This window comes from Gallus gallus, chromosome 3, assembly GCF_016699485.2.
Source record: "Gallus gallus isolate bGalGal1 chromosome 3, bGalGal1.mat.broiler.GRCg7b, whole genome shotgun sequence".
Classification (NCBI taxonomy): Eukaryota; Metazoa; Chordata; class Aves; order Galliformes; family Phasianidae; genus Gallus; species Gallus gallus.
In genome coordinates this window covers 12,280,681-12,291,122 of record NC_052534.1, presented here as the reverse complement: position 1 = coordinate 12,291,122, position 10,442 = coordinate 12,280,681, and the positions used below count along the sequence as shown (strand labels likewise).

At 42.4% G+C, this 10,442-nt stretch overlaps 1 protein-coding gene across 6 annotated transcripts; it reads left to right on the top strand.

Annotated features, from left to right (window-relative positions):
* The first annotated feature begins 4,999 nt into the window (after positions 1-4,999).
* NDUFAF5 (NADH:ubiquinone oxidoreductase complex assembly factor 5) lies at positions 5,000-10,297 on the top strand. 6 transcript variants are annotated; one of them, XM_046938647.1, is made up of 11 exons: positions 5,000-5,252; positions 5,330-5,370; positions 5,445-5,508; positions 5,687-5,710; positions 5,828-5,931; positions 6,534-6,573; positions 7,852-8,049; positions 8,596-8,656; positions 9,636-9,719; positions 9,998-10,080; positions 10,196-10,297. In XM_046938647.1, exons 1-11 carry the CDS (start codon positions 5,028-5,030, stop codon positions 10,274-10,276), a joined length of 1,005 nt encoding a protein of 334 aa, XP_046794603.1. In that variant the 5' UTR covers positions 5,000-5,027; the 3' UTR covers positions 10,277-10,297. The 6 variants fall into 6 exon arrangements, with proteins under 6 accessions (XP_046794603.1, NP_001265012.2, XP_046794604.1 ...); NM_001278083.2 differs by having other exon boundaries at positions 5,687-5,734; XM_046938648.1 differs by lacking the exon at positions 5,687-5,710.
* Positions 10,298-10,442: the final 145 nt, after the last annotated feature.

Sequence of the window (10,442 nt, the reverse complement as noted above, 5' to 3'; positions counted from 1 at the left end):
ATGTCTCTCCTGTGCTGAGGACTCCACATCTGGATGCAAAAGCAGAAGTGTTTCCTTTGTCTTCAAAAAGAATTTGGCCATTTGGGGGTCATACGAGCGATATTACTTATTTGAAGAATCAGAAATAAGCCAACATAATTAATCTCAACTGTGACTTTAGAGACATTGTAGAAACTTCAACATGTGTTCTCTTACTATGTACACAAAACACTGGAAAATTTTCTGAAGTCTCTATTTAACTCAAAAAAAAAAAAAGGGGGGGGGGGGGAAACGATTAAATCTGAGGGACTCTACAGCTTTCATGTAGTCAGGTCTAATTCAGATTTGTTTCATTATCTGTCAGCATTCTATCAACAGCCCATTTATTTCCTAATTGAAAAAAGAGCGAACCAAAGATACCATCACACTCACCAGCATCTCTCCACCTTTAGGTCACCATACAAAAGAGCAAACATATGCCCCTTTCAGAGATGCTTAGATCTGCAGGAAAGGTAGGTTATTTTCATAGGAGAACCTGACTATAGCTTTTCAGTAATCAGAATAATATTGTAACTGTAAAGGGAGATGTTTAAAGTCTTTTATGACAACGTGGAATTTGTACATTAAATTAACTAATACTCTAAGTACTGTAGCTAATGACTTTGTGAACAACACTTATTAATGAAGGTACCTTACTACTGTCCTTCCCACTTCACAAGGTGAAGCCAAATAAGCTTGAATATCTGTGTCAAGAAGTTCCTGTTTTAAAAGTTCTGCTAAGTGACATAACTCTTTCATGATCTGCTTCATCCCATGTGAGATCTACCTTAAAAACAGGAAAGCCACTTGAAATGGATGTGCTAAAATTAAACATTTTAAGACAGAATTTTTAGAGAAAATTAAGTATGCCTTCCATCTAAGAAGCAACACAAAGCTGTGATTCACGTAATCCACAACAATTACCTAGAACAACCATTCATTAAAGTCCATTCAATCACAACTTTAATTTCTTCCACAAAAAGAAAAAAAAGCAGGAGTTTGAGCTACATGAGAGAGTGAAGAAGTCTCCTTTTGCACTGCAGGGTTCCGTAACATCGGGTCACAGAACACTAAATCTCTGTAGGCAGAATTTTCTTTGTGGCAGCAGAGAGTGGGACTGAAGCAGCAGCCACCAACTTCTGCCCTCTCCTCCAGCACAAACTTGTTCCTGGAATCACAAAAGGATTGCAACAGGGACAATAAAAGTGTTTGCACAACGGCAACTTGAAGATGAGACATGTGTGACAAACGATCCCACAGAAATTAATCAGTTCTCAACTAATCACTTCTCCAATCTGCTTCTTTTCATTTCCAGATGAACGTTTTGGCTGTCACATGAGACAGAGTAAGAATGGACTGCTACAAGGGGGGGAAGCAGCACTTTAAGCCTGACACCAGCACCAAAAAGGCTCTTACTGAACTATGCCCAAATATCCATTTCCAGAAAATTACAAGATTTAATTGTGGATAACAAAGTCAGTTCATGTGCAACTTTAACAAAGGTATAATGAGGTCAAACTGTAGTATTCACTTTGCAACAAAGAAGCTGAATCTCTTTAAAAAACAAAACAAAACAGAACTTGAGCTTATTTATGGAGTCACAACTTGTGATTCTGTACCAGGCTTACACCCTGTAGCATCTTTGATGTCTCTATCTTGAATCAGTGAAGATAAGCAGAAAGGTTTTCCCCACTACTTTTACCATTTATAAGCTGACAATAAAACTAAACAAATTAGAAAAACATTGTGAACACTATGAAAACATTGTAAAGATCCCTTTGATGTTCCCATTGCAGCAGATGTGAAGTACTTTGGCTTACATACAGATACATTCACTTCTGAGGCTACATCTTCTGGCTTACCATCACATGTAACGTTATCTGGACTAAATCTCGAAGGCAGATAAATCATGCTATTATACAAATACAGTGGGAAATTGCATAGTATAAACAGCCTGAGTTATTCACAAATAGGGAACATCAGCACAAAAGAATGTTACAATATAGTGTCAGAAAGCCTAAAAAGGAAACAAAAGAAATGCACTACATAAGAAACTACTGGAGGTTGCACGGTTGGCTTTTTTTGTTTGTTCTGGGGCTGGTTTTTTGTTTTTTCTTTTCTTTTCTTTTTGTGTTGTTCTTTGCAAATGTAATATGCTGAATATTATTCAATATTAACATGTAAAGAAGTGGAAAATTAGAAGAAGCACTGGGGAATTTCAAACAGCTGTCTGCTGCAAAACGTTATCTTTCTGTGGTTAGGAGCACGAGAAGTTACACGTTCATTCAGCATGGAACTTATCTTTCATGGTTACCAAGAGTGCCCATAGCACGGCCTCCAGGAGGGAAAGCCAGCTTCTGTCAGATCTTCATGTGATTTAGTAACCTCTCCTCCGCTCAGACCAGAAGACTCTTACATAACAAAAGGAAATGCCAGGAACAAAGCACAACTGTAATTTTAAATCATTTCTTTCCCAAACGTGACTTTTGAAATATCCAGCTCATTCACAGGGCCTAGCACAGCCATCTCTTGCAGCTTCAGAACAGCAGCAGCTCTATTCTTGCCCTGTGGTAAGCAACTCGGGGAAAAAAGGGAAAAAAAAAAAGCCTAATTCTAGACCCTTGGCAGAGAAAATCCATAAGAGCAGCACATAGTCCTGCATTCTCAACCAGCAGCTTATAACTTCACTTAATTTTACCAATAGGCTGAAGATGCAACCAGAGTATTTTTCCTGAGAATGCTTTCTCCGTGAAGAGATGCTCTCAAACGTTCCATTTCCACATAAAAATATGCCGGGAATAGATAAACAAAACAAGCAAACAAAGCCCCCCCAGCACTTTATTCTCAACACCTGAACAACTCAGTGCATTCTGAATTTGTTTAAAAAAATCTCATTTGGGTGGCAAAATATACAATAAATATTGTTTAGCCCATATTATTTTTAATCAGTTTTAAATTAGCAGCCTTTCCTTCCCAGGGATACATAAGAAAGCCGCCATCAGATTCACTTTGAGTCAAAAAAAGAACTACTTAAACAAGTTTTCCTCTGCAAACTGTTTTAATTCAACTCATTAAAAATGCGTGCCACTGAAACACTCCCCATCTTTCACTGAGATTAGATGTTAAATTGCATGAAATCCTAACTATCTCTTCAGTTTCACCCAAAAGACCAATTCACACAGTTTGAGTAGCGGAGGTGGTGTTCAGTGCTTTTATAACAGCATTTTCCACATGAACAGCTATCATACTAGGACTGAAGTTATTAAATTCTCATTGTTTTTTTAATTACTAGCAGTGTTCAAATGACTTGAACACGTTACGTAGCAGCAACTCTATCTGACTCTGCCTCCTACAGGCACTGGGAGGTTAGAGACCCTGCACAGGCCATACAGGGTGGCAGCTTCACAGGCCTCTATGCAGGCCTCAGAAAGTAACATCTAATATTTCCCATCAAGGTGTCTGAGCCAATTTAGGTGAGCTGGCCACCTGCCATCTTCACTCCTGACGAGGACGATGAAAGAGTTTTTTCACATATAAATAAGGTTGCCTGTTAGGAACGTGGCACTAACGGCAAGGCTGGAAGATCCTCATGCTGGAGAAAGACAGTGTAGTAGTGACAGATAAGAAAGTGATATCGCTGAGGAAGGGCATCAGGAAACTAACTGTGATAGCACAGGTGGTGGTTTTGTCATTGATGGTGACAGCAAAGTGCCAAAAACAACAATAACAACAACAAAAGTTCTGTAACAAACAGCTAATCAGGATCTTCACTGGGATTTAGACTTGGATCTTTCATCTGAAGGTTAAGTTAATACCTGTCCTTCTCTGTGCCATTCTCTGGAAGATCAGCTCTGGCGGTCCTTATTGTTCTTACTCTTTCAATCTCTTTCTCATACTCCAAAGGATAAATCCACAAAAACAACAATATGAAAATGAATTTCAACGTATACCAATTAAGAAGAATTCTCACTAAGCCTTTTATAATTCACTCATTTTAGAGGAAAAAAGATAAAGGGATCAATTCCACAAACTTTAATATGCTCTTAACTTCAAGAAAAGACAAAGGAATAAACAGGCTGACTGTTAGAAACTAGAATGCTTTGAGACAGGTTAACGGGAACCATAACGTAACCTATTTTACTACAGCCCTCTTCAAAGACAATGTAACACAATGGAAAGTGCAACAGTGACAGCAGGGCGGTGAGATCCCAGGCTGCAGCAAGCAAGGACTTGCTCATCTCAAACACAACAGCTGTGGGCACAGAGATAGGGGAAACAAACTGCTCAGCCCAGAGCAGAGGAGCTGAGGGGAGGCCTCGTGGCGGCTGCAGCTCCACACAGAGAGCGGAGGGCAGCGCGGAGCTCTGCTCTGTGGGGACGGCATGGAGCTGTGTGAGGGAGGGGCAGCTGGGCGTCAGGGTGAGGACCTGCCCCGGGGGGCGGCGGGCACGGCCGTGGCGCTGATGCTCGGGGAGCGTTTGGACGCCGCTCTCACACACGGGGTTTGGGCGGTGCTGTGCGGAGCAATTGTTTTTTTTTCACTTACAGAGTTTATCTACAAGTGAGCTTCTGCTTAGAGCAGACATCAGAGAACATCTGAAGTCTTTGACTCATGGCCAATTTCGTTACCACTTGCATGCTGTAATCAATAAGGTCAAAAACCCGTTACGAGAAATGCTTCCTCAAACTGTTCTGCCGATGAAGGCTTACAACGAGCTCACGTCTTGGTGTGATTCCACGGTAACTTTTCACACACGGAACAGTTTTACCTCGTCTCCACGAGAGGCACCTCCATCTAGCTCACCTCACGAACGCCCAATTTCTGTCTCCGCTAGAAACAGTTCAGCTAACTCATCGCCATGCTCTGAGCCCGTTTCAATCTCCCCTTTACCGCTAGCTAGATAAGGCCCTACATCACTTCCATCACCATCTTCCACGCGGCGGCAGAACTGCGGCTGCGGGGCAGCGGCGCGCGTGCGCCGAGAGGCGGAGTAGCGGCGGGGGCGAACATGGCGGCGGCGCGAGCGCTGTGGCGGCCCGGACTGCCCGTCCCGCGGGGCTGCGGCCGGCTCTGGGCACAGCCGGGCCGCGCGGCCGCCGCCGTCGCCCCCCCTCCTCCTAGCGGCGCCTCGCCGGGCGCGCGGAGCCCCTTCGACCGGCGGCTGAAGCGGAAGCAGAAGAACTGGGCGGCGCTGCGGCCGCGGCCGGCCGAGTGCGAGTACCTGCGGGATGAGGTGCGGGGCGGCGCGGGGCCGGCCCGGCCGAGGCGGGGCGCGGCGCGGCGCAGCGCTGACGGGTGGGTCTCCCGTAGGTCGGCAGCGGCGTGGCGGACCGGGTGCTGGACATCCCCAGGTACGCGCGTTCCCCCGGAGCGGCGGGCGCGGCGCGTTCCCGCGGCGCCTGACGTTGCCGCGCTTGTCCCGCAGGACGTTCCCTCTTGCTTTGGACCTCGGCTCCGGGAGAGGTTACATCGCTCGGCACCTGAACCAGGTACGGAGCCGCCGTGCTTCGCAGCGCGTGCGCGCGCACCGCTCCGTGCAGCCGAAGGGAAGAAAGAGCCGGCTGCTGCGCGGCGCTCTGACGGAGCGCTGAGGGGATACCCTCGCGCTTCGTGCCGAGCCCGCCGTCAGCCTACGGGCGGTCGATAGGCGTGCTCCTCTTGTTTCAGGAAGTCATCGAAAAACTCGTTCAGGTCGATATTGCGGAGAATGTTTTCGTAAGTAGCCTTCTGAGGGCTGAAGCGCTTCGGAGTCGTGAGGCAGGAACGGTACGTTTCTGATGGTGCTTTTTATCCTTCACCTGACCTTAGAAAAGCACCTCAGAGTCCGAAATCCCTACGGTCAGCGTGGTCGCTGATGAGGAGTGCCTGCCTTTCAAAGAAAACACGTTTGATCTTGTTGTGAGTAGCCTGAGGTATGCGGTGATTGCTTATTTACACTTCATTTAAATATATAAATGTATACGTATTTATATATTTTTTCACACCGATGTCAGAAAAGCAGTGCCTTAAACAGCAGGGGTAGGTTAGATGTTAGGAGGAAATTCTTCACTCAGAGGGCGGTGAGGCCCTGGCACTGCTGCCCAGAGCTGTGGGTGCCCCATCCCTGGAGGCAATTGAGGCCAGGTTGGATGGTTCCTGGGCAGCCTGAGCTGGTGGGGGGCAGCCCTGCCCATGGCTGGGGGTGGGGCTGGGTGGGCTCGGAGGTCCCTTCCAATCCATAACAATCTATGAAAACACATGGACGCATCTCTCTTTCCTGTATTTTGACTAATTAATTGATTTGCAGCTTTCCAAGTCCTTAAAAAAACCAACACAACAACCTGTTAGCTATTTACATGAACTTATTTCATTCAGTATCACCATGCTTCTCTGCAAGTGTTTCTGAACTTTGGCAGGCTGAGGACTTGTTGGTTAATTTAACACCTGTATGTATATATTATGTATAACATAAATCTTTTTGCCTTCCCCCAAACTTCATTACGCAATTACAAAATGTCCATTTCTGGTATTTCAGTTTACACTGGGTGAATGACCTGCCTAAAGCTTTTAGAGAGGTGAGAATTGTTTTTAATACAACTCTTTAAATAAAAAACCAACACTTATCACAACTCCCATTCAAAGCTCTGTTTCCTACCAGATAAACAGCTCATGTTACACTCAGGTATTTTCTGCAATGTTTCTGTCAGTTTGAGGGGTATCAGTTGATGCTTCTGTTAACTCGATGTCTCAATTCAGTTTAGGATAAATAACTATAAAACATGTTTGTGTACTATTTCACAGTCGCAACAGCTGAGATCATAAGAACTAAAGTAAACTGAGGCAATGCTGTTGATTTTGTTGTCTGTGTTTGATAGGCTGACAAATATTTTTACCACCACAGTAAAAATATCCAACATGTTACAATATCCCAAAAAGGGCAGAAAAGTGGGGGTCTTGGCCAACATCCATCTTGCATGTTCATTTTCTACTTTGGGACCACTGGCTTTAAGTAATGGAAACTCTTTTCAACTGCTTAAATTTCTTACTGATTAATTAAAGGATTATTTTTTCTTTTTAGCATAGGTAAAGGTAGCATGATTAATACCCAGCTGAGAACCAACTGGAAGGGTTTTTGTGTCAAATGAGTAAGCGAGGTACATTAATTGACACTATTCCTTGTTAGCTTGGTTATAGAATATGGCTCTTGTCTCTCAGCCACCAGTTGTTGCCACTGCTTTACAAAGAAAAGACACTGAATTTGTTGACATCCTTGCTAGGAAAGGGGCTTGGTCTTACTTGACAGGAAAGCAGCCTGTCAGTCTGGCACTTGAGTTGCTATATTGCTCTTCTTCCTAGATAATAATAATAAACTGGAATAGCCATAACAAGAATGACACTACTCTGTTGTGCATGGAGAAGTGCAAAAACCACTATTGGAAGTCAAGGTCTGTATGTCTCTTAAGCCATTCATGAAGTACTTTCACTGCCTTCTTCTGAGAAAGTAAAAGAACTATGTTAAGCTCTGCCTTTCTGGAAATCAGTCCGTTGAGGTTATCGTTTAGGAGTTTCCCAGTAGAAGTGATTTTACCCGAGATTTTAGCAGCACATTTGTTTCCCATGAATGTAGTCTCCAGGAATTTACTCTTTTTAAGAACAGATGGTCTCTTTCTTAAAGAGATTACATATCTTACCAAAAGATTTTTTGCAGCTCCATTTGTGGAATAGCATCAACATGAAAAATCTGTTGAAGCCATTATAATAATTGCTTTTAAGTTCACAATAATAAAAAAAACCACCCAGGAATTTAATTGATACTAACAGCACAATATTTTCTTTCTCCTTCTGTGTTGTAGATTCACCAAGTTCTTAAGCCAGACGGAGTCTTCATTGGTGCAATGTTTGGGGGAGACACTCTGTATGAGCTTCGCTGCTCTTTGCAGCTAGCAGAACTGGAGAGAGAAGGGGGATTTTCTCCTCATGTATCACCGTTTGTTGCTGTGTCAGATTTGGGACATCTCCTATCAAGAGCTGGGTTTAACACCCTGACTGTGGTAACAATAAATAATTAATAACAATATTAAACAATTAAAAACAATAAAATAAAAATAACAATAAATAAAAGAACAATCAGTAATCCAAAACATCAGAGCTGCAGGTGTATAAGAGATACTATTTCAGGTGCACTGGTAACATGGTGCTTCCTTTCTTTTGCATGCAGTGCCCTTAGCTGAACTAGTTTCTGAAATAGTCTGGACTGCCTCAGTTTTTGGCTGCACAGTGATTAAAGAAACTAACTGAAACGTATCTTTAGCTAGTGGCTCAGTAGAGACTACATGGGCAAGGGTGTTGGAGTACATTACACTTACTTGGAAGAACTTAAGATGCTCTTGCTGCTTCTTTTAAACCCCAAAAGAAACTAACAGTGCTTGGGTTAAAACTTGATTGTATTTGAGCTATTAAACAAAGTTCTTCAGAAATACTGAGTACATTTTTTAAGTAATGTTCTGTCTGGACAGAAGTGGGCAGCACTGAAAGTTATCATAATGCTATGGTCTAAACTTGATATGTTCTAAAATAAAGCCTTTGAATTCTTTTAGGATACAGATGAAATTCAAGTAAACTATCCAGGGTTGTTTGAAGTTATGGAAGACTTGCAAGGCAAGTATACACTTCAGAAACAAACATTTTCTGTATCAGCAGTACAGATGTGGAAGTTAGTGTTTGTTTCTTGACTCCAAATAAAGCTTATTGCAGTAGTGGAAGCATTACTTTTTTCCTAATATCTAGGAAGTCAGGACAGTGAACTCACCAGCAGATCTCTATTGGCAAACAAAAGTCAAAGATTTGTTATTTGTAGTCTGCTGTGAATGTTCTGCTTCTGTTTTAATCCTGTTCTTTGCGAGCCTCTTCAGCATAAAGCTGCTGAAAATCTCTGAGAGGAAGACAGAAGCATACATCCAACGTAATGACTTCTGTGAGCCTGCCTAAGTAATGGGATGCTCAGGACAGTGCTGTGGAGCAAGACTAGATAAGCCCACAGACTGGAGTCTGCAGAAAAACAAAAAAATTGAGGTTCTTAACAATTAGGATAGGGTTATAAACGCAGTTGTCATGGATTACAAAGCAGTTGTTTGTATGCAGTCAGTAGTCATGGAGCAGCTCAAGGATCATCTCCTGTTACGTAGAGTTAATTGCTTAATTAAAATACAACTTCTGTTCCCTGCAGAAATGTTGGGATGCAGTAAGTGATTAAAGAGACTTGTATAACATTAGACATGGATTAGATCTTCTGGGGTACTTATTTTCATTATTAACTATTTGGGAAAAAAAAAAGTGATCTCCCTCAAGTACCCAGTGCAAAGTGTTTATTGAAAGAAGTTCTATTAGAGAAACAAAATGCTTGAAGCCTGTAGCTGAAAAGTAATAAGCTGAAATCATTCCTAGCAATACAAACAGTAGATTGCAAAGCATTGGTATTAAGAGGTTTGGAATCAGAAAAGCTTACCTTTGCTGCTGTAGATTGTACTCTTACAGTGAGATTCAGAGGATGCTGTAGTTATTTGGTTAGTAAAAATCTGCACGAAACTCATGGTATATGCTGTATCTTCTTTTTCTTAAAGCTAAAACATGTTTCTAGGTATGGGAGAAAGTAATTGCTCTTGGAATAGAAAACCTCTGCTACACAGGGATACAATGTTGGCAGCTGCAGCAATATACCAAGGTACATTTTTGATAGGCGAGGGGTTAACCTGAAATGACTCTAATGATGTTTTGTCTTTTTCTCTGCCCTCTCTGTAAAAATAAATACTCTTATTACATATATTTTAACCTATATTACAATGACAGTTTGAACTACATTAATGCATCAGTATGATGTTACTATTGTCCCAAATGTTTCCCTACAGTCCATTATGGTGAACGTGCCGTGCTGAGTTCTACAGTTTGGGAAATGAATCGTTTCTTAATACTGCTGTTGTGTATGTTTTCTTCTTCTGGCAGAGATGTATGGCAATAGCGATGGCTCAGTACCTGCCACTTTTCAGATTTTCTACATGATTGGATGGAAATTCCATGAGTCACAGGTAACACGAGGCTCAACTCTTTCCTGCTTGAAGGTGCATTTTAAATGCCTTACGCTTTAAAAGGGTTTTTGTGATCTCTTAAGATATTTTATCTTCTGTTTTCTTTTCCTCTTAGGCAAAACCTGCACAGAGAGGTTCTGCGACAGTTTCATTGGGAGATCTGGCAAAAATAGATAAACTTCTCCATCAGAAATAAAAAGTTGGTTTTGAGCTCCTATAAAACTTGTCAGTGCAGGTATCCTCCACTTCCTTTGTTACATTTTGAAGTGATCATCTGCATACAGCAGGGAATTTTAATGCCTCTGCTACATCAGTTGTGTGAAATGGTGTTCATTTCTTCCCCCAGAGAAGTATTTGAGCAG

Excerpts from the sequence above, each read along its gene's own strand:
- NDUFAF5 (NM_001278083.2), top strand. The coding sequence starts at position 5,028 with ATGGCGGCGGCGCGAGCGCTGTGGCGGCCCGGACTGCCCGTCCCGCGG. Across the intron at positions 5,253-5,329 it reads GCGAGTACCTGCGGGATGAG|GTCGGCAGCGGCGTGGCGGA; the intron begins GTGCGGGGCGGC and ends GGTCTCCCGTAG. Across the intron at positions 5,371-5,444 it reads CGGGTGCTGGACATCCCCAG|GACGTTCCCTCTTGCTTTGG; the intron begins GTACGCGCGTTC and ends CTTGTCCCGCAG.